This window comes from Hylaeus anthracinus, unplaced genomic scaffold (genome assembly GCF_026225885.1).
Source record: "Hylaeus anthracinus isolate JK02 unplaced genomic scaffold, UHH_iyHylAnth1.0_haploid 3, whole genome shotgun sequence".
In the NCBI taxonomy this organism is placed as follows: Eukaryota; Metazoa; Arthropoda; class Insecta; order Hymenoptera; family Colletidae; genus Hylaeus; species Hylaeus anthracinus.
The window spans coordinates 15,503,529-15,526,365 of NW_026535284.1; the positions used below are offsets into that span (position 1 = coordinate 15,503,529).

A 22,837-nucleotide genomic window follows, 5' to 3' on the forward strand; every position below is an offset into this window, starting at 1 on the left:
AACAGAAGGGAGAAAAGAGGAGCGCACGAACCACGGTGAGCAAACTACGTCGACGATGCCTCCGTTCGATCGTCAAATGACTGCCTCCTGTTTCTGTCTCTCGGCGCCCCTGCATTTCCGTTCGCACGTGCCGATTCGAGCTGAGAACACCGAGCGTACCGAGTCGTGTCTTGCACTTTACGAGATACCCATTACTTTCTAAACGCGAAAGAAAACAATGCACCGGACGGGAAAACAAATGGTAACTCCCGAGTGAAGTTTAACGTGAAACGCGACGGCGAATTAAAGGAGTACTCTGGTCTGGCGATATTCTTCGTTCATTTTCTTAGGGTTTCGGATGGTGGGTACTCGATAACGAATGAAAGAGTCTCTCTTTATGCATAGTATAAATATATTTATGTGAATATTTTGTTACACGGTTGTGTCTACATATCGTAACACGTACAATGCTACTAAATGCCACCTCACCTTAACTGGACACACGAGGTGTGCCAATCGATCGTTGATCTTTCCGCGATACTCACTCTCGCCTGACCTACGCGACGTCGATCGAGCGCAACCGAGTCGTCCGATCGTTGCGAAAACTGTTTACGCTTCGAATATTCTCCATACACGTTATCCAGTTCACGTTACGTTGATGTAAGTTCGTGGTAAAACATTAGGCGTTGAAGTTTCGTTTACCGAATAATACAATGAAATATTTGAGCCTTTCACACGGCCTAGGTTCTCATAGTTGACGCTAACCGAGGCTTCCAGGTGTAAACTGCCTTCTTGGGTAATTTCAAAAACGTTTTTTAAAATGACCCAAGCCGATATCAGCTGCAATCTAGTATCAACCATGAATAACGCAATGGTCGTTCGATAAATAATACGTGATTATCCGATTATTGGAAAACAAGCTCGTTGCTCGTTGTTCGTTTCGACCAGGTGTCGCCTCCCGTTCGTTGATAGTGTTTATTTTACTCGTAAACAAGACCTTCTCAATCGCGTACAACGCGGTCGACACCGCCAACCAATCCGTTCATTGAAATCTTACAAAGTATAAATGCTCGTTATTCTCATCCTCTCCTCTCCTCCGTCGGCTTAGTTTGCCGTGTCTCTGTGTATACCGTAACAAACGCTGATATGTACAAAATCAGATGCGGTAAAGTCTTTCGAAACCAACACGCTTCTATGGAAACATTCTACGTGTCATAGCTGCTGTATAGAATTTTAGAATTCTATTGGTAGTACACGTTCGACGATATTTGCAACATTGTCTAATTAAATGAGATGTTAGTATCGTTTTCGTTTGTTTCGTTCTACGCAAACGGAAATATTAGTAGCTAAATAATATATCTACGATATATCGTAAGTCTATACATTCATCGTCGATATCCCTAAATACTTGTCCCGCTAGAAACAAGTACTTCGATCCAGTATGTTGTAAAAGAACACTTTGATTTCTCTTCTCCGAAAACTTTGATTCCTTGAAGGTTTAAAGAATATTTTACACTCTAACTCTTTACGTGAAGCATGAAAAATACTATTGATCGATAGCACCAATTGTTCTAATAGAAGCATCAAAGGAATTTTGAACGATACAAATCTCTTGGATAAGATTGATAAAAGTACGGCTCTCGTGTATGTAAATTTTCGAAGCAATGATTAGAAAATCGTTGTGCAATAAGCTCTGAGAAATTTAAAGCCAGAATTCACGTTGCGTGGAATGTGATCGTGATTGTAACGTGATTAATACAGAAGTAAATCTCGATTGAAATTGTCGCGCTGGTAATAGCGGCTTTTAACGTGTCTCTGAAGATGAATATTTCTTTCTTAAAAAGGAACCATACAAGCACAGTTCGAAATGTTTTAAACAGTGCTTTATACTACGTGTTGAACTCGTTGCTCGCTATAGTTATGCATAACTTTGTTTACCTTTCGGACATGCATCGCTTTCAAAATAAATACTCGTTTTATAACAGTATACACTTCCTCTTCTTTACTGGCTCGGGAGGTTCGAGTGCAGCCAAAATAGCTTCGTCGAATACGTTCTTTAAACCTTTCTGTAATGCAAAAGAATCCCGTGCAATTATCCGAGTACTCGATAAAGAATGTACATCACTCGTATGTATATAAACTCGTAACGCCTTACCTGCGTGAGAGCACTGCACTCTACGTATTTCACCGCTTTTAACTCTTTAGCCAATTTTTCTCCCTGTTCCGCCGATATTGGTTTTTGCTTATTTTTTGCCAACTTTTCGATAGTAGCGACGTCGTCTCTCAAATCGATTTGAGTGCCAACAAGTAAGAAGGGGGTCCTCTGACAATGATGGGTTATTTCAGGCACCCACTAAAACAAAATGTACATATGATATATGGTTTCTAGTTCCTAACAAACTGAATTTCACTCCCAATAATCCAAATAATACGTAACCTTTTCTTTGACATTTTCAAATGATGATGGCGACACTACTGAAAAACAAACAAGAAATACATCTGTTTGTGGATAACTTAAAGGTCTCAGCCTATCGTAATCTTCCTGACCTGTAACACAACGTAACATTGATATTTTACATGTACCATACAAAATTATAGATTGATACAAATTTAAGTCAATTGTTACCAGCTGTATCAAATAATCCCAATGTGTATGGGTCGCCACCTATCATTACCGTGACAGCATAGTTATCAAAAACTGTAGGTACATATTCAGATGGAAATTTGTTTGTGGTATACGAAATCAAAAGACACGTTTTACCCACAGCTCCGTCTCCTACTACTACACATTTTATTGTCTGCATATTGATATTCTATATATTTTATCTGAAACAACTGTATCAAATGCATATAAAATCCTGATCTCAATCCAAACGAACGTAAGAAACGATAAGCAGAAGTTTTTTCCGATAGCGTGCGCAATATGTCAATATAGCCTCGTAATAAGAAACACAAACTCGGTCATATAATTACTTAAACGTTTAGTACGTAGTCGAAACATTAATTGAAACTCTTGATACTCTTACTCCACACATAATTTGTAAATGAAATGTGATTTCTTTTATGAATTATGTGTAAACTTACTCCGCCCTTAACCTAAAAGTAAGTAACCAAATTCTTCGCAATAAAACATAAAAGATACTTTACTACTTTTAAAATTGCGCGTCGTTTTCGTACTCCGTCAACGGTTGCAGTTATTATTCGCGAATCAAAATCACAGTTAACATGTTTAATGCGTAAATAAGATAATTACCTATAACCGTGCGTCTGTCATTAAAAGTTAAAATCGTAGCTCATAATCTTAAAATGTGGTAAACAAATGATTCGAGGTAGTTCGAAATAAAATGAAAAAGAGCATAAACAACATCAAACAGTCCAGCACGGTTTATTTCTCAGCACTACACATTTATCTCGAAATATTCATTTCTCCTGACGGATATACTGATTCACTAAGCTTGTCATACACACCTACTATCCAATATCCATGATAAAAATACCTAAAACTTGCTGAAACTATATATACTAGTAACTCGTCTTTAATGGCGCCATCTAAGAAAAAAGGACCCAAGCTTGTCGGCAAATAGTTTCACTTTTTCACCACTAGATTGCACCACGAAATATTAATTACCGGCAAAATGTTTTTTAATTTTTTTTTCAATAAGTAGGCATAATACAACATTGACAAGTGCATGCCTGTCACAAGCATTCCGTAATTTATTTATTGAAATTGGTTTAAAGCTTGTTTTTTAGTAATTAATTTTTGGTAACTCAGTGGCGCCATCTCAGAGAAAAGTCTCCAGCTTGTCGTCAAATTGTTCCACTCTCTCGCTGCTAGATGGCGCTACTAAATTTTAATAAATTTATTTCTTTTAAACAAACTACAAACCAATCCCAATGAATTAAATACGAAATGTTACATGGAGGCATGCAATCCGTACATCTCTCGATGTTGTATTATGTTTACTTATTGAAAAAAAAAATAAAAAACTTATTGTCGGTAAACAGTACTGTGTGGCGCCCTCTTGCGTTAAAAAACTGAAACTATTTGGTGACAAGCTTGGACTTTTCCCCATAGATGGCGATACCGATTGCGGAATTATTTGTTGTGACACTTTATTAGTAATATTGCTAACCTATTCCTCTTGTTATTTATTATCTACTTAATTGCTACTTATAGAAGGTTCATGTTAAAGCAAACATGTAATAAATTAATTATTATATTTTCCACTTAATTAAATACAAGAGTATTATAGATGTTATATAGATTAATATACAATTCCTTAATTTGTCCTAATACAAAAATACATTGAGTTTTGTCCCTGCATCCGTAAATTGTACAGTTCTTTTATTTTATAAGGACATACGAAGTTTCATTATTGCATTTCATATAATACAGTTTGTTATTATCTTGCTTCAGGCTTTGAGAATGGTTGTACAGAACCTGGCTGTACCCATGATAACCCCAGTGCTTTGTTTTCTTCCTCCTCCTGAACCATATTAAATTATACAAAAAAATTTTCTAATAATAAAATAAATAAAACATATATATATGTGTGTGCTCATACCTTAGGTTCATAAATTTCTCGTTTAATGGAGTCATGAAGCTCACTGATATATGGACCAAAAGCTATGTAATGAGGATCATCTACCATAGGTGGACTGTAAACTTTGTTTAAACTTTCTCTCACACAGTTCTTTACGCGATCTCGAAATTCTTCAAAGTTGGTTTCTAATCTGTAACATAGATATAATGTACCATATAAGAGAATCAAAGTCAAATTTACAAACATACAACATAATTCGTGTACTTACAACATAGATGCTTCCTGGTTTATGGGATTCATTTTAATATCTACTTTAGTGAGTATTTTTGTAATAAATTGTATTAGTTGCCAAACTCTATTGCTTTTTCTCCATTCTGGAAATCCCCATGATGTGCAGAGCTCTCCAGATTCAGGATTAATTAAGGGGTGAAAAACTGGAGTTTGAAATATGACTTTCTAAAAGTTTGTTGACACATTAAAATTAATTTTATAATGGAAATATTATATATTAAAAATCAAAATCTTACAGGGCATCCTGCATCTGGAAAATTTGGCGGTAAGGTAATAGTAAATCTGAAGACACCTCCTTGATAGATTCCTTGTCGAACAAATTGTACCCCAAACCACACTAACACAAAATAGACTTGTTATGTAATTTAATAAATGCTCATTTTTATGCATATACATGAAAATGTGGCAAACAATAAATCATGCACATATTTACATGGAAACCATTATATAAGACGAAGTCAGGACAAGCAAGACCTAAGAATCAATTGTTATTTGGCTTAAACAATTCAAACTCATAACCTTTTACACTCATGAAATCCATTAAAAGAAAAAATTAATTTCTGTCAATTATATTACTTACACATGGAGTTTTGTGCAGATGGTATGACATAAATGCCTTTCAGGTCTTGCGAACACAACATATTGCTGTATAAAAAAGAAAGCAAAGAAACCAAAACTTTATTCAATTTCAAGACTTACTTTCAATAAACAAAATGTCGAGGCAACTCACTATTCGGATAAAATGTTGTACTCTTGCAAATGAACTGCATACTCTTTATTTGTTTGCGAAACGGTTGGCCTATCGATCATTTTTACAGACATACTCAGTTGAGAATCTCCATTCGTATTCAAAGGTAATAATTTCCTAAACGAACCTTGTCTCTTCAAATCATCATCCTTATTACTATCAGCCTAATATCCACAAAAATTTCCTGTTATTTTTTTATGTTTTCGTATACCTTACCGATCGAATAAAACACTTTCGTTACCATCTTTTGTTTATTACCTTTAATCCCGACATAATGGTATTATTGATAAAAGGTTCGTCAACTGTTTCCGGTATTAACAATCTCAATGATTACAAATACGTTCCATGCTGTCACAGTTTTTTGACAGATTCTTCGCAACATAAACTATTTTAAGAGAGAAACTCTTTGCGTGCTACTACGAGCACAAACGACGTATGAGATAGACCTACTTACGTTACCATATGAATATTTCTACTATAAATTACGAAATAATTTACAAAGAATACAATATCTAACTGAAGAGGTTCGATTGCCTTATATCATTATTTCTTAATAATCGTCACTTGTCATGGATACGTGAGACTGTATCTCAATCTTTTAGATAATCTTACGAAGTAATATAATCTGCTCAGATTCTATGGCGCCTACGTATTCCAAATGATTCATTCGAATATTTATTACGTGTTATTGTTTAACGAGGCCATCGGAACTATGTATACATGAAATTATGTTTACCAACGAGTTTACCAACGGAGGCACGAGTACGATTAACACGACTGAAATCGTTATGTTCGATCATAGATTCACGTAATCTTGATCACATTTGGTTGACATTTTAAGTTATTATGTGTTATCACAATAAAGACAAAACGATATACATATGTACTTAAAGGTCGTCATTGATTCAACGAGTTCTAATAACAATGACATCATTAGTGATTCTAACGTATTTGAAGTAATGCCTAAATTGGTTAGTCATTGCAATATTAACATGCATATATAGATAGACACGAGACAGAATAAATCTTTTGAATAATTTCTCCGTATCAAGCAGACAATCTCATGCGTTGCAAATAAGGATATTAATTAACACTATATGGCATTATTTATGCATATACACGTTCCAATGAGATAATTACAGAGGAATAAGTTCTTTAATACTTTTCGTGTCGTCAATATACAAGTATTTTATGCTGATCCACAGCTGTTAATACCATGATTAAAACAGAAATTACATTTCGACGAATCAAATACGCGATTCATTCCCTAAAAATTACTATGAACAAACACTTATCATGAATAGTTATAAATACCATAGCAAGAACTGTTTGTTGCTCATATTTATTTCAGTACATCGAATGTTTCGTAATTATTAAAATATTTAAAATATATATAATTCCATAAAAATAAATATGAATATGTATCAAACATTGTGTACGATTTTATTGTAATTTTTTCGTGGAACAAGTCGAATTTTTATCGATAAGTTATGACTCATTCCGTTCGCTTAATTATCACATGCAAATTGCCGGCGATGTAATTGTAGGAAAGGGTAGGAAGTGTACTGCGCAGACGCGCCCCCACCACTCGTCTCGGTAAACGTCATGGCGGAGCGGACACTTCGTCGCACTTCGTCCTTCGTCGCAGTTCGAGTCCAGCATTCGTGGTGTGTGCGTCAATTAACACCTGTGTCGTGGATTTTACATTATCGTCGTATAAGACAGCATGGCTATTTGTAAGTACACATTTTTATATTAATAACGAGTAGACTTTCGATCGTTTAAATATTCTACAAAATTTGTATGTAGTTTACATACAAATATACATACAGTAGAAAATATTAAACTTTGTATATATTATATTTGTTTAGTTAACTACCGGCATATTGGTACCGAAACTTATAAAACACATTACCCGGTGTCTTTAATGGTGTTTACAGTGTCAATACAGTCGTTTCTTTTTCACAAAACAAACATTTCGATTAATCCTTCGCCTACGTACGGTTGTCATCTACAAGACGATTTTCTAATACATAGCATTCTGTATTGCGATCGATTTATTGGAAAATCCTAGAGTGTTCTAACGTGTATAGCAATTACTACGTAGAGACGATACTTGAATTATCGATTTTTCTTAGCTTGAATCCTTTTGTGATATCCTTTTGTTACACATAATGTTGTCACTCGTGATCTTTAGACACAGGATTATCCGTAATGAAACGATCGCTCTTAAAATAGATCGTTGTCATGCCATACAGGTGCGTGAGAATGTCTATTATTTTAGGGAAGCGAAGCACAACCGAGAATTCCTCGCGTGACCTTCTCGAAACTGTCTATATTTATCGATATACTGTATCAACGCGTATACGGTGTACTTTTTAAGAGACCAGTGAAGCGTGACCTGGAATTACATCCTTCCTCTGTTATTTCCCATGCTTTACGAATCGTGTATTGTTCTTCGTACCTAGCTCTATCTTGGAATCTCCCTAAACTCCGTTCTCTCCCGATTGCTGTTTCGAAAATATCGATCGCGGAGATTCATGATCGAGGATGCTTCGGTGAACGTTTTCTTTTCTAGTTACAGCTAAATATAGGAGACGGGCGCGGTTGTGCCGGTTTGACAAGCCAGCCGGCCGGCTTTCGAAGCCATGATGCAATTTCACGAAACTCTTCACGCCATTTCAACCACTCTCTAAAATTTCCTCGCTACGATTCTAAGTCGTATAAAATCTTCGATCTTCCTTTGACCTTAAATCGTCCTTTAATCTTTTCGCCAATAATAAAACTGTACCACTAGGCGGACAACATTAGTACCGAACGATCCCTGTCCTTGGGGAACGGTCTTAATTTCCCCGATTCCGGTGTCGCGTCATCTTGACAAGATTTCTCGTGTAACGCGAATTCCAAATTGTTTCGCAACTCGCGCTCCCACTATCCTCGAACGTACGAGGAATCTGCCGTCTTCTTTCTGGAATCTCGGTCGTCATCAATTGAACGTTAACCCGTTGCTGACACCACGCTTGCCGTATTCGCTGCACTGCGCTTTATTTCTTTCACAGTACCGTCTACTTCGGTACTTTCTCAGAGCCACCGACCGTGATCTACCTTGCTAGCGAAAAGAACAGTTGCCGTGCGAGGTCAATGACAGCGTGACACAAATGGCTAGTAGACCAATAGACGAGCGGTCGTCTAATTATCGGTAGCCGTTTCTCTCGCAATTAATTAACGCTATTCCATTAAGCGTAGAAGGTTCGCGCAATTTACCGTATTCGTTTTGAATAATCGAACTGCTTGTTGTCGCAATTGTACGACAATTCGCCCTACCGTCTAATTGATCAATGTCTGTGTTTACTTGATTACTCGATCGACAAGCATCTATTACTATTTTATCACAGCCATTTTTGTATCCTGATATTTAATATGTAGTTGCTCGTTGCGGACAGTCCCATATTAAGAGGAATATTCGTATGGTATTACGAGCAAGTAGCGATGCGCAATTATTGCCTATGACGGTTGAGTATAACGCTTGACCCGATACGCCTCCACGGATCGTTTTTTTTCCTGCACGGAATACCTTTGGCACCAATCATTCCTAGCTGTATACTCGCGCTCGAATTAACAAAGTAGATGGTCTAAAAAGTTAACTCGAGTTTTTAATGTTCGCAGTCGGAAGACATTCTCGACCATTGTTTACGGTTTCTTAGCTGAGAGGAGCATCTCAATGAACGATGAAACGGAATAACCAACGGTGCGCATCGTTGCGCAATGAGAAATTGACTCAATCGCTCTAATTTTCACATTGTTATGTTAATTGCGAGCGTAACACGCCTCGTACGAATTGAGGTCTGGTCTAATCAATTTGTCGCGCGCTGTATTAACAATTCTGAGGCCGATTACGATTAAGGTTGCAGCACGTTTTTGCGTTTGAAAGACCGTAGATCACTGGTAACGATACCAAGAGGCCTGGGAATGAACGCCACAACGATTACAACAAATTCGGGTAACCCAGAGACCCTAGAGTCGGGATAGGCGCGGTCAAAGTTGCCAATTGCATAAAGTACGACAAAAGGTCGCGATGAATTTCCGCATTTGTCACGCGCGAGTACTCGTTCCCCTTCGCACTCGATGCAGTTGGTAACCTAACATAGATACGTGTACATAGATTATTACAATTCACCCCGTCGATCAGTTTGAGTCACCGTGGTACCGTTACATGAAGTAATTGGCATCGAAATACAAATGACATCAGTTCGATGACGTTTCTCGACCTCGTCTACCGCTGCTTTCTATTATCCTTGATTCTCTTATCTATGCACCCATACACGAAGAAACGTTAACGAAGGGACTGTTGTTCGCTATTATTGTATCGTATGTTATTTTTAACTTGCTTATGAAGTACACTCTCCCAACAGCGAAATACGATTTAAAATGAAACGAATAGTTCGACTTGAAAAATTGCAGCTGGTCATCCTCTTTTATCAGACTTACGTGACAACTCGTTAACAATTGCGTTCGTAACCGAATGACACAAGACCAGACGCGATAAGAATGTATAACGCGTTTCCTCGCAGTGTCATTGTACGTAAAAGATATTCCTATCGGTTGATCTATTCTCGAGTTTCCACGAATAATGCGGACGACCTTCTCGAGGAAGTGTCCGACTTGTATGCATATTTACATACAGGGTGTCCCAAGAATGTTGCAACACCTTGAAGGAGGTGATTCGGGAGGTGATTTGAAACAACTTTTTCCTTAGCGAAAATGTTGCCCGAGGCTTCGTTGAGGAGATATTAATAGAAAACCCCGACCAATCAGAGCGCGAGTATGCCGGTTGACCGTTGGCTACGTGCTAGGCGGCCGCGCTCATTCGCTACCGCGGCCGCACCAACGGTATACGGGCGCTCTGATTGGTCAGTGTTTTCCGTTAATATCTTCTCAACGAAGCCTCGGACAACATTTTCGCTAAGGAAAAAGTTGTTTCAAATCATCCCCTGAACCATCCTTTTTAAGGACCTCCAACATTTTTCGGACACCCTGTAGAAGTTACGGAAAACAATAGACAGTCACCTACTGATTCACGAAGGTACACGCGGTCGAATGGGAATGACATTATTGAATAAATAGTATCGCTTATAAAAACGACGACCCCCCGAATTACTGAGCGATTCCTTCGTTCGCGATGACGTCAGCAACCAACGCAAGCTGTCTTCGTGACACAAGACACTATTTATAAGTGTTGCGTTCGTTCGGCATAAAACTCTGTGTGCGTGTTGAACTGACCGCTTCGATTACTAGTACTCGCAAAGGCAATCTTTTCGTACATTGATCGTTGCGACGATCCACGATAGAAATCATTTTTTTTCTTTCGACCGCTACGATCGTACCAGTGCACTTCGTTACCGTGGTAATATTGTGTCCCGTGATAGAGACAGTTTCTTTTCGAAAATAAACAAATCAGCCTAGTTATATATATTTGTCATTCCAAATCGTGCTATCTCGGTTAGGTTACACGAAGCGTAAAAGTGAATCGATGAAATATCGAAGCTTACGAAAGTACGAAACGAGGCTGTGTTCACTTAGAAACTAATGAGACATTCGAGGGGTTAATAAATCGACCCTTCGCAGCGAAGATTATTTATTACACGAATATACAAGTTACGAGTAGATTAATAATTGTGAGAATCGGAGCGACCGTTTGACATTTAAGCGTAGCTATAACACATGCGACACCGATAGATAAATATTATGAAGTTCGACGAGCATAAAATGTCCGACTTCTATCGGCAAGTTCTATCGAAAAGTTTCATTCTTAAAGCGTTCGCGTTGATGTTGCTTTTTGTATTCTCGGACGTGAGGCATCAATTGCGGTCCTTGTTCCTACCTCGAGGTAAATATTTCGCTGCAGAGAACAATAGCTTAATCACTCTCAAAGGCTTAGAAATCGATGGATCGTCTAAATAGATTCTAACGGTAATAAATAAATCGCCTTACCTTACCATTATTTTATTGCGACGACCCACGTTGCGCAAGACAACTATTCCGACCTTTATTTTAACGGATTTCATTCATTAATTCCGCGCGTGTGCGGTGAAGTCATCCTTCAAGGCCGAAAAAACTTGTATTCGTCTTTGGAACGATGTCCGGTGACCGTGTCGGGGACCATTAGACGTGATTTATTATCCGGTACCGTAGCACAATGCGATCTAGACTCGCAATTATCGTGTGCACTTTATATCGATCGATGGCGAGTCCTGCATTGTCCTACTTTCGTTCCTTATATCGGCTAGCCGGCGTCTAGACGTCTGGACGCTCGATCGAGATGCCCTGCTCCACTTTCGCGTTACAAATTACATCCAGACTTCGAATTAACCCTCCACCGGTACGGTGAATTATTTTCTACCCTGCACAGCACTCTCTCCGATCTCTCTCAACGCCGTTAATCGTTGAACTCTCGCGTTAACAAAGTGGTTCGCCTCTGTTTTCAGCACTTTCCACCGAAGACAAGTTGCAGTACAACTTCTACCCGGTCGCGAGCGGACAACTTCAATTCCGGGTAAAGACGCCTAATGATGCTCACATCGCGCTCACCACGGGCCCTGAAGAGGCGGACCCCATGTATGAGGTAAGAAACGTTAAGAGTTAAACAGATCTTCGAACGAACGAACGGAAAATGTATTAAAGAATATGTTACAATGTTAGGTCTTCATCGGTGGATGGAGCAACAGCAAGTCCGTGATCCGTAAGAACAGAGCCAAACCAGAGGCCGCGGAAACGGAGACACCCGGTATTCTGAGCGGCGACGAGTTTCGTGGATTTTGGATCAGGTGAATTCAAAATAAAATATTAACCCTTTGCACTCGAGAAGCTTTCTTAGCATTCTGTTGTCACGAATGTTAAGCTTAGATTGACTTCTCGAATGAGACCTCTAATTTGAGATTTGAAGATCAGGTCACTTTTGCCTCAACGACAAACATTTTATCGACACTTCGAGTTCCAAAGAAATGAAATCTAAAGGAAACCTAGTGGTGACTGAGAGTCACCTCTCGAGTTGCAAAGGGTTAAACCGCTTCGTCGTCGTGCAGTTCTCGAGGGCCAGTTAGTTGCACCCGCTTTACCCAGCGTCGAAGTCTTTTAAACCACGCAGTATAATTTCATATAGTATTAATTTTATTGCATTCGTTCCGTAATATTTATTCGCGGAGTTTCTAATACTAAATTCGGTTATGTATGTACGATCCCGATAGTCAATGATACCGTGGTTTGTAACGATTTCTTCGATGATGATCGTTTCAGATGGGGCGACGGCGCGATTTCCGTAGGTAAAGAAGGCGAACCAAGCTCGTTCCTCACGTACACCGATCCAGAGCCGTTCGGAATCGGTTACTTTGGAATTTGCACCGGCTGGGGTGCTTCTGGCGAATGGCTGATCGAAGGTAAACTGTTCTCTTCGCTTAATTTCGCATCCGTAAATAGCAAGAATTTGAAAGAATTTGATAGATAGTTGGAATTCCGACGATCTCGAGACCGCTGCTTCTTTAGTAGCCTGGTATATTTAAAATTTTCGATTGATCGAATATCTAGACAAACATTCTAGAATAGATACAAAGTTAGAAAGAAAGTCCTTGCAGAAAGCTACTTTATTAAACATGTATGTATGTTTACATTTACTAGAAATAATCGCTAATGTGAAAAGGTTATCCGACAAGATGACGAGTGCGTTGTTGACACGATTGAAATCGTTTGCGTTTCGAAGACTTCCTTTCCAACTTTGTACAACGTTAGGTATAGCGTTCGACATAGCTAATGGTATTTTATTAACGTTATTTATTATTCGGCCCGGTTTATCGACGATATAGTAAGTCGTTCACAATTTATTAATACGATCTTCTTCCTGGTACTTTATTGGATGTCGGATATGGACTCTACTAATGCATCGTCGTCCGCACAGCCATATGTGTCGGTGGGCAAGAGCGTTGTACGTATAGTATATGCGAAGCCTGGCCGGAAGACGTAGTTGCATCTTCTTTCCTTAGATATTGTTTTAGCTTTTTTTTTTTTTTTTGCTCGAGTATGTTTGATTTGAGCACGTTTTCCCCGTTTTGCCAAGAAAGGTGTCGAATTAAAAGTTTTAATCGTTTTCAAAATCTTTCTTGATCCTTGCTGCAAATCGAACCAGGTACGATATATGTATATTTTAATTGGACACCGTTCGGTCACAAAGAAATGGGCATATCTGCACGAGAAGCAACCCTTAGATCACGTAGTCGCGCTTGTCTCGCTTGAATACGATCAAGAAATCGATTCTTATCATCGGAACGTGTTCATCCAAAATCTAATCGACGACGTAAGATGCAACCCGCGAACTAGGGAGAACGTTGAATATACGTGAACGTCGAGTATTTTTAGGGTTGCCGATAGTTTCGAAACAAGGTCACGAAAGAATCCCCCAAGCTCTGGGTAGCACCATGCGCGGCAAGGTATTGATTTTCGAATTTCTTTAACTTTCACAAGGACACGGCAAACTATCGACGCGGAATGAGTTAGTCTACGCGTTTCGTAACGTGAGGGGTGGCGCGGTCCTCGTCGAGGTGAGAGCAAAGAGCAACGCGCACATCGCTCTGACAAATCGGAAAGCCGAATCAAGCCCAATGTACGAAATTATGCTCGGTGGCTGGGAGAACACGGCGTCGGTCATCAGATATGATCGCAAACAGCCCGATAAGGTTCGAAATCGACGAAGACTCGAGTCCGTTTCGTTCCTTTGATCCTTTGTTCCTGGAAACTTGAGTGGCTCTGGACACGCGACTGGTTCAACGCTTTGCACTCGAGGCATTTTTTTTCTCTAATTTGAAATTTGAGAATCAGGTCACCTTTGGCCTCACCGACGATCATTTTATTGACACTTCGAGTTCTACAGAAATGAAACGTAAACAAACATTATTGCTGGTTGATTTGTTGCGTCGAACCTAGTGGTGTGACCGAGAGTCGTCTCTCGAGTGCAAAGGGTTAACCGAGTCCAACTGGCCTACGATGTTCGTTGAAAGCTTAACTGATCGACAGAGGTCGAGGTCGAAAGAGGCCCGGGTCGTTTACGTTTGTACAATTAAACATTTTAGAAACAAACAATTTTGTAATTGTTAATTGAGAGCTCGGATAAGCTTAGATAAGCTGGCGTGTCGTTCGAGCACAAAGGGTTAAAGGAACTCGAGTTTGGGTTTCCGGTGTGTTCTCCTTCCTAAATGGGTAATTTTGCGCCGACAGGTGCGCACGAACACGCCAAACCTACTGAACGAGAACGATACCAAGAAGTTCGCGATCTCTTGGCTCGACGGCCTTATCACGGTCAGGGTTGGCGATCTTAACGGTCCTGCGATCATGGAATGGCAGGATCCGAAGCCATTTGGCGTGAGCTACGTGGGTGTGCGTACCGGTTGGGGCGCAACCGGAAAATGGAAGCTTCGGTCCGCGCTGTACCCGCCCCGTCCGGTTCCCGGTTCTAAAAGTAATCTGTCTTGAACACATGGTGTTTGTTTTTCTTTTTTTTTTTTCTTCTTCTTTTTCTTCTTCTTTTTTTGTCACTGTCGAATTTGTCATCATCGGGAGTCGATATTTAATCATCGCTATGGGGCATCGAAAGCTTGTTAAGAATCGTGGACAAGTACAAATCGAGGAAACGTAGGATCGAACACGTAAAAAAAGTAGAGAGACCGTTTCAGGACAGGTGTCTTGTTTTAAAGAAGAATTTCTTCCACGAATCCTATGTTTGTGATCTGTGCTTTCTCATTGTTCGCGCGAATGGTAATCGGTGTTAGCGATTGGCGCAATCTCCTCCCACGACAATGCAGTTTATACTTTACGCTTCCTCTCTTCAACCGCATTTACGAATCTCCGGATTAAATAATAAAGTTGTAAGAGAAAGACTTTTTCGTTTGGCTCGGCAGAGCAATAGCATTCGCGACAATAGAATGCTAATAAAGCATCTCGAGTTGCTGATAGATACCAGAAAAAAGGGGCTCGAGTGCAAAAGGTTTAGATTATGCTCGTTCTCTGGAGAATCCATCGAAAAAGTCGTTCTCTAACGATACATTCGTGGTGCATAACGGAGCAAGTAAATTATTTATTATCCCTTGATGATAATAAAATTGATCTAGCTTGGGCGTCGACGCAGGATTTCCATGAACCATAAATTGCTCGAGAACTAATACACCGTTGGATACGAATAACTGAAACGGATAGGGAATGCGCGCACGAGAGGCTAATCAAGTTTGATCCGACTAAAGTCGTTTTGTTCTTGCTAACAGCACGCTGAATCATGTTTATCATTCGTGGAGTGTTCTAACACCGGCATGTTGCATCGAGATCGGTATACCGCTATCTTCTGCAAACGTATCATTTTTTCGAACGTTTTCTCCACTTGATTCGCATACTTCATCGTTTCGTTACGTGACGTGCATCGATCCATAATTATCCAAGTAAACTCCCCGATTAAGAAGAAAATCATGAAATATTTATACGCGTCGTTTGCGCTGTCTCCTTATTGTCTCATTTTCATCGATCTTCACGCATCGTCGCTTTTGTTGGTATTGTATTACCAATAACCTTGAATTGTGTGTGTGTGTGTGTTTTTTCAAGACTGCGCATGGAAGAAAATACATGTTTCATCGTCTGAATGATACAATTTGATCGGTGGTGTATGACAAAAGATTGTTTATAACCAGAGACAAATTTGTTGAGCTATCTTGTCCAGAAATAAGTATAAGACGACATTCTTGTACTTAATAAAAATCTCGAGTAACGTTTGCAACGCCACCGATTATATTTTTCTTCGAATAATAATCCATTTACCGTGCACAAATAACAGAAAATAATTTAATTTCGGAGCATTCGCGTTAACATCTGCCTCGATGGCACCTGCTTGTAGATACGAATCCGTCGGCCCCTCCTCCACCTGTGCAAGGTTTGGAAATGGGAGAAGTCTGCTGGTGCGACGCATCCGGTGGAATGGTACCTCCAGGTGCCGTGGAAGGCGGCAGAGACGACGAGCCTCTGTTCGTAGGAAGAGCTTACCACGAGGGTGCACTTTTACCAGGAAAAGTGAAGCCAGGCCATGCTGTCTGCTACGTTGCCTGGGGTGGTCAGGAGCATGGAAAGACTGAATACCAAGTATTGAATACAACGTCTATTTTACTTAACTTTTTATTGAAATTTCTAATTGTAAATGTTTCTAATAACTTGTTTTAGGTTCTCTGCGGCTGTAATCCTGCGTGGGTGCCAACGAGCGGAAATAACATTCCTCCCAATGCGATTCCCGGTGGTGAGTCCGAAGATGGGGAAGCCCTGTACGTAGGTCGCGTCAATCACGAGGACACTGTGACGATCGGCAAGGTGCAACCGTCTCACAGCGTCTGCTACATAGCGTTCGCCGGCTCTGAAGTTGCCTTTCCCGATTACGAGATCATGGTCTCACAGTAATCGACGCGTTAATCACACCGCGAGATAACAGATTTGAAAGTTGCTCCGACTTGTCGATGAACCCTCTTGCGATACTTTGAATGATCCTATTCCTGATCCTATCCCAGCGGATTATACGTATTTCGTATACTTTTCCTCGCGAAAATCCGTCCCACTGGTAACAGCGAATCGAAATATTTACGATCAAACAATGTTATTTACTCGAAAAAGCGAATCTCGATAATTGTTGGTATCTTATTGTAGAGATAGATGGGATATAGAACAAGGTTACGAGAATCTCATATGTGTGTAAACTAGTCTAGTTAAAAGCAGGCGGATATTGATTCACGTTCATCGATCAGTCGGTGTATTAATATACGTATATTACAACGGAATATACTTCCGCACAGATTCGCAATTAAAATCACGATGTGTAAGCGCAGATCAAATCGGCAATACGCGTAGTTCGGCTATGTATGTTAATTACTTATCGTTAACTCCAGTTCGAGCATTTATGCCGTTTGAACAGTGGTTGCCTTTAACTCGTCTTCGGAACGAGAGTATCGCAAAGTATATGTATTCGACAGCTACATAGTTTTATAACGCACGACTATTTTTCGCTTTCTTAAAATCGTTATTTTTAGATTCTATATTGTTACGAAACAATAAATACTTCCAAATGAAGCACATTTTCAATCCCCTTCGAACTAGAGAAGACTGTAACTTTACTGTTTTTATTCGCAAAAATGATAGCGATTTTGCTTATAGAATTTTCTTTCCATGACAATTTAATTGCTCGATACGCCTTACGTTTCTTTCGTTACGTTTGAACGTCGAGATTAAGACAAGGAAATGCTGTTCCTTCGTTAATTATCCTTTTAAGTAATCATTATTTTTTTGAATTATCCTTAGTACCAATACTACAACAGTGAAGTCAGTGACAAAACGAATCGTCGAAATCTAGAGATTTTTAGTTCGATGTTTTAGCATCTGTCTGTCGGTTGCTGTTCTGATCCAATAAGCCGAATTTTAATAATGGCGGCCGATCCGTCGCGGTCCGCCGTTAAATGTCAATTGAGAGAGAAAAATTTGAAATAGTGGCAAAGTGGAAGTGTTTCGTGTATAAAAATGGCGGCAAAAGAGCCTGAAACCATCGAAGATGGTATTCCCGAGCCCGGTATCGAACCAGGTGCCTCTGCAGAAACTATGCTGGTTACGACCGATAGTTTCGAGGAGTACGAACAAGAAATGAGTAGTAGCATCGACGATAGACACATGAAAGAAAGCACAACGAGCACTATCTCAGAGATTCAGGAAGACGTGCAAGACGTTCTTCCTACACCAATTAGAACTAGTCCACGGGACCTTCAAAAAACAGCTTCTGTCGATGATTCCGAAGTAGTATGTTTTATAACCTCTTCTGTAGCGAACGTTACGAATATATTTAATTTAACAACAACTGTAATGAGTTAAAATACCAATGATAGATCGCGATAACTTGTCATAGAAAGAAACTGATTTATTTTTTCGGAAAATTATAGAGCGAAGATTATTACTTAATTTTGTTTAGTACACTTTCATTTTGGAGTAGCTTCTTCCTATTGTTTCTTTAACGAAACTTTTTTATTTTAGGAGGACATCACACATCAGTTAGGTCACAGTAGTTTAGATTTTAATCCATTACGTTGTAAAATATGGCTGGCCCAAAGGAAACATATATTTATACTGAGCCAGGCAGGAAAACCCATATATTCTAGATATAGTTCAGAAGACAAACTAGCCACAACTATGGGAGTCATGCTGGCCCTAGTTTCGTTTGTCCAAGCAGACAGTGATATGATTAGATCTGTACACGCGGGAGATACTAATTTTGTATTTGTTGTCAAAGGTCCACTGATCTTAGTTGCAGTCTCAAAAACACTCGAAAGTGTACCTCAACTTACGTTACAGTTAACGTATGTAGTCTTTAATGAAATAAGTTTTTAGTCTATTTGATTGTATTCAAGCACAATCTTGTTTCGTTATAGATATGTATATAACCAAATAGTTTCTGTGTTAACACAATCACAGTTAACTAGAGTATACGATCAGCGTAGGAATTTTGATTTGCGAAGATTGTTAACTGGTAGCGAAAGACTGATAGATCATCTATTAAATTTTATGGATAGAGAACCAGCATTCTTTCTAGGAGCTATTAAATGTTTGCCTTTACTTCCTTTGATGAGAAGTTCCATCACACAAACCATCATTCAAACATGCAGTAAAATCAAGGTACTAAATTTCTGCAATACTTGGCTATTTTACTCTTTTAAAATGATACTAATACGTTGTGTCTGCTGCTTTTCAGAATTTAGTGTTTGCAATTCTTCTAGCTAATAATCAGCTGGTAACATTAGTTAGAATGAACAAATTCTTTTTACACCCTGGAGATTTACACATAATACAAAATTTGGTCGATAGCTCGGAGTCGCTTAAAACAGCCGAGAGCTGGACGCCAATATGTCTACCAAAATTTGATCCCAATGGTTATATGCACGGTCATGTCTCGTATTTGGCCGAGGATTGTCAAGCATGCTTACTATTGCTAACAGTCGATAGAGATGTATTTTTCGTACTTTCCGAAGCAAAACAAGTACGTAATTTGACGTAAAACTTCGCCAAGTGTGAAAAAAAGACACCACTTGAAATATTTATGTATTTTTATTTTTAGAAAATTGTAGAAAAATTGAGACGGACAAATTGTTTGGAAGCAATTAACGAATCTATGAACAAACCGCCCATCACAACTGCTGACATTGGATTGCCAGAAATGCGGCACGTTTTGTACAAATGTAGGAGTACAGCACAGTTTTGGAGCCCGGGACTTCAACCTCCATATACAACGGACGAAGAAATAGAACGGTAGGTATATTAAAATTCTTTAAAAAATTGTATCATTAAAAAACACCTTGACAAACTTACTTATTTTCTATAGATTATTAGGACTTTACCAATGTTTACACCATAGGCTACATGCTCCAAATCGACCGTTAAAACTCATATTTCAGCAATTAGATAAGGAGACCATGTTAGCATGGGTAAGTTGCGATATACATAATACAAAATACTATAAAGGATCGCTACTAAGTTCGTTTAAAAACATTTTTCAGGTAACAGTAGGTTTTGAACTCTATGTTACATTTGAACCACTTGTAACAAAGCCTGATGCTATTGAAGCAGTCAGTAAATTATTGAAATGGATTAAAAAGGAAGAAGAGAGATTATTTATTTTAAATTCACCAACATTTTAAAAGCTGAAATCAGTCATATTTTAAAGTGTTATTTATCGGACGAATACAATTTGTTAATAACGAAAGAAAACCGAATCAACGGTGGGTTCATTCATATTTTTTCTCACACATAGATAATATACTTTTGCTCATTATTTTTAATTATAAAAAGTATTGTTATTCGAAGTACACACGTGGAAATGTATATATTCAAAGATATTATACGTGTAATCGAATAGATTACATTTATAGACAGGCTATGACATTCTCAACTTAGTTTATTACATGGTGCTTGAGAAAATTTGTCATTGTATTGTTTAACAAATTTATATTAACAATTGCAATGATAAATGTTTTCTACTGTTTTGTAAATAAACCTAAAAGTAACGGTCAGTGTATCGTCTTGTTAAGTCGAAGAAATGATTCCAGTATGAATGAATAGCATGTTATGGCAAACAAATATTGTTAATTGAAACACATAATGTACGGATACTGTAAGCTACTATGTAGCGTTTCTATCGATGAGTACTATAATTTTAATATGAAACTATTCTCAGCAAATGTTACACACTACTGTTAATCATGACTGAAATGCAGTAAATACGATACAAAATACAAGATTTGTATCACCGTCAATTTCTTATTCGCCCGATAATTATTATGAACAATTTTTACTATTACATTCTGTACAAAAAAAAGTTTTGAATTCCCGCATATTGATTCAATGTCTAGTTCTGTCACGCTCCCGTCTTCGATCTCGATCCCTATCTCTATCTCTATCTCTATCGTCTCTTCTATGACGATCCTTATCTCTATCCTTTTCCTTATGCGACGAAGAATGGCTTTTCGGCGACTTGCTCCGTTTACGTTCGCGTCTGTCTCTATCCCTGTCCCTACTTCTCGATCTCTGTTTTTCCCTATCCGATTTTTTATCGGAACGAGAATGTCTTTTGTCTCTGTCTCTGTGACGATCCCTATCTCTCTCGTGATCATCCGTTCTTTTACGAGTGTCTTCCTTCACAGGAGGTACATCTTCGTCTTCTGAAGTTTCTATACCTTCGTCCATATCGTCCTCCAATGCTGATATCTTTGCCTCTGTTGTAAATATTTTAATATTTAAGTATTCCCGTATCATTTATTTATACAAATTTGAGAAAAATATGTTTACCTAATTCGTTATTTTCTTCAAGAACATGCCTTTTTTGAATCCTCGGTAGAATAACATCGCACGATCGTTCTTCTCGTAATAGTTCGTCTATAAATTCATCCATGTGAATCAACTCAAATTGACCTTGTTTATTTTGCTTTCTCAGTTTTCTATTGTCATTAAATAATGGTTCCAAGTATTTATAACAGTCTAGAGATGATCCTGTTAATCTCATGTACAATGCTCCCAATGCGCGAACGTATTTAAATTCCTCATTTTTTATAAATTCTACTATAATATCCTTCTCAGGTTGTATTTGAAGCATTTTGAGTATCAGGCAAAGGAATGGTGTTGGTTTCACATTTCCACCGTATACGCCACCAATGAACCTAAAATACAATTGTTTACGTCAGTAATAGATTGTTGCAACAAAGATCATTGAAACAACATTATATTAAGTAAAATGTATACAATGAATGGTTAATGTTTACTAACCTCAATTCCATGGCTTTGTCGACTAAAAGCTCTGCAGTTAAAGCAAAACATTCTTCCTTCCAATATTTAGAATCGTATACTCGGGATCTGATTATTTTTTCTACTAAATATTGAGGATTTGTTCCACGAATAGATTTCGCGTCCTTCACGGTTCGGTTTGCCATTTCTGAATCGCATTGAGGTTAGAAACACACTGTTTACTAAATCAACTTTCAGTCACAACGAGAGAGTGTTTCTTGAAGAATTAATTTTCCCTTGCATGTTATTTGCCATCTAGCGGTATATGAGCCGAACTAACTTTCGGAGTTTGGTCAGCACCTCAATCGGGAAGTAAAGGTTGCTGTATAACGGGATCAACTCTGCGCCTACAAGATGACAACCGAATCAACAAACCGGCCAGTATAGGTTGCCACATATCAGGGGCAGCTTTGCGCCTATGAGACGACAACCAAAGCGACAAATCTTGACACCTTCTCACATACCGTAACAACTTCTAACGCATCCTGACACCATGTACACATGACAAGATATGAATTTTAAGTCTTCAAAGATATCAGACGATCTAAATTATTATCATTTCTTATCAAACCACCATAATTCTTCTGTATCATTGCATTACATGTTATAATAAACATACATTGAAGGAAAAACATATCTTATTAATTTCAATTCACTTTGAAAACATACCTATCCATTTCCTTCGTGCCACCTCTTCGCATATCATGTTTCCCTGATACCAGGAGTAAAATAGGCCGGAATTCCCATACGTAAAGAAAAATTAGCCTCTTGAATTAGGCAAGCTATACTTACAGATCTGTGGGGCCGGTTGCCTGCTCCCAGGCGCAAACGTGCCACTTCCTCGCATGTTATGTGCTCCTGATACCAAAATCCAAAATCGGCCAGATTCCCATAC

General features: G+C 38.7%; 5 protein-coding genes across 10 annotated transcripts; 2 read left to right on the top strand and 3 right to left on the bottom strand.

Moving 5' to 3' along the window:
• Nucleotides 1-373: 373 nt before the first annotated feature.
• LOC128893954 (cdc42 homolog) lies at nt 374-3,470 on the bottom strand. Of its 2 annotated transcripts, XM_054155288.1 has the most exons (6): nt 3,233-3,470; nt 2,606-2,814; nt 2,417-2,526; nt 2,135-2,332; nt 1,918-2,045; nt 374-1,468 (listed from the first exon to the last, which is right to left on the bottom strand). In XM_054155288.1, exons 2-5 carry the CDS (start codon nt 2,781-2,783, stop codon nt 1,956-1,958), a joined length of 576 nt encoding a protein of 191 aa, XP_054011263.1. In that variant the 5' UTR covers nt 2,784-2,814; nt 3,233-3,470; the 3' UTR covers nt 374-1,468; nt 1,918-1,955. The 2 variants fall into 2 exon arrangements, with proteins under 2 accessions (XP_054011263.1, XP_054011262.1); XM_054155287.1 differs by having other exon boundaries at nt 374-2,045.
• A 710-nt stretch (nt 3,471-4,180) lies between these two features.
• On the bottom strand, nt 4,181-6,746 carry LOC128893953 (AKT-interacting protein-like). The gene is made up of 7 exons (XM_054155286.1): nt 5,821-6,746; nt 5,545-5,726; nt 5,395-5,459; nt 5,051-5,151; nt 4,792-4,979; nt 4,545-4,713; nt 4,181-4,466 (listed from the first exon to the last, which is right to left on the bottom strand). Exons 1-7 carry the CDS (start codon nt 5,833-5,835, stop codon nt 4,383-4,385), a joined length of 804 nt encoding a protein of 267 aa, XP_054011261.1. The 5' UTR covers nt 5,836-6,746; the 3' UTR covers nt 4,181-4,382.
• A 392-nt stretch (nt 6,747-7,138) lies between these two features.
• LOC128893949 (uncharacterized) lies at nt 7,139-17,697 on the top strand. 5 transcript variants are annotated; one of them, XM_054155280.1, is made up of 8 exons: nt 7,139-7,298; nt 12,048-12,184; nt 12,262-12,386; nt 12,856-12,995; nt 14,074-14,285; nt 14,824-15,064; nt 16,484-16,725; nt 16,804-17,697. In XM_054155280.1, the coding sequence occupies exons 1-8, from the start codon at nt 7,289-7,291 to the stop codon at nt 17,032-17,034; spliced, it is 1,338 nt and encodes a 445-aa protein (XP_054011255.1). In that variant the 5' UTR covers nt 7,139-7,288; the 3' UTR covers nt 17,035-17,697. The 5 variants fall into 5 exon arrangements, with proteins under 5 accessions (XP_054011255.1, XP_054011258.1, XP_054011254.1 ...); XM_054155279.1 differs by lacking the exon at nt 7,139-7,298 and adding an exon at nt 10,943-11,449; XM_054155281.1 differs by lacking the exons at nt 7,139-7,298; nt 14,074-14,285; nt 14,824-15,064 and adding exons at nt 10,976-11,449; nt 13,511-13,537.
• Nucleotides 17,698-17,848: 151 nt separating this feature from the next.
• Nucleotides 17,849-20,841, top strand: LOC128893948 (vacuolar fusion protein MON1 homolog A). Its single transcript, XM_054155278.1, has 7 exons — nt 17,849-18,414; nt 18,646-18,968; nt 19,041-19,284; nt 19,361-19,645; nt 19,724-19,914; nt 19,988-20,090; nt 20,163-20,841. The coding sequence occupies exons 1-7, from the start codon at nt 18,142-18,144 to the stop codon at nt 20,301-20,303; spliced, it is 1,560 nt and encodes a 519-aa protein (XP_054011253.1). The 5' UTR covers nt 17,849-18,141; the 3' UTR covers nt 20,304-20,841.
• A 162-nt stretch (nt 20,842-21,003) lies between these two features.
• LOC128893952 (pre-mRNA-splicing factor 38) lies at nt 21,004-22,146 on the bottom strand. The gene is made up of 3 exons (XM_054155285.1): nt 21,925-22,146; nt 21,451-21,818; nt 21,004-21,377 (listed from the first exon to the last, which is right to left on the bottom strand). The coding sequence occupies exons 1-3, from the start codon at nt 22,086-22,088 to the stop codon at nt 21,004-21,006; spliced, it is 906 nt and encodes a 301-aa protein (XP_054011260.1). The 5' UTR covers nt 22,089-22,146.
• Nucleotides 22,147-22,837: the final 691 nt, after the last annotated feature.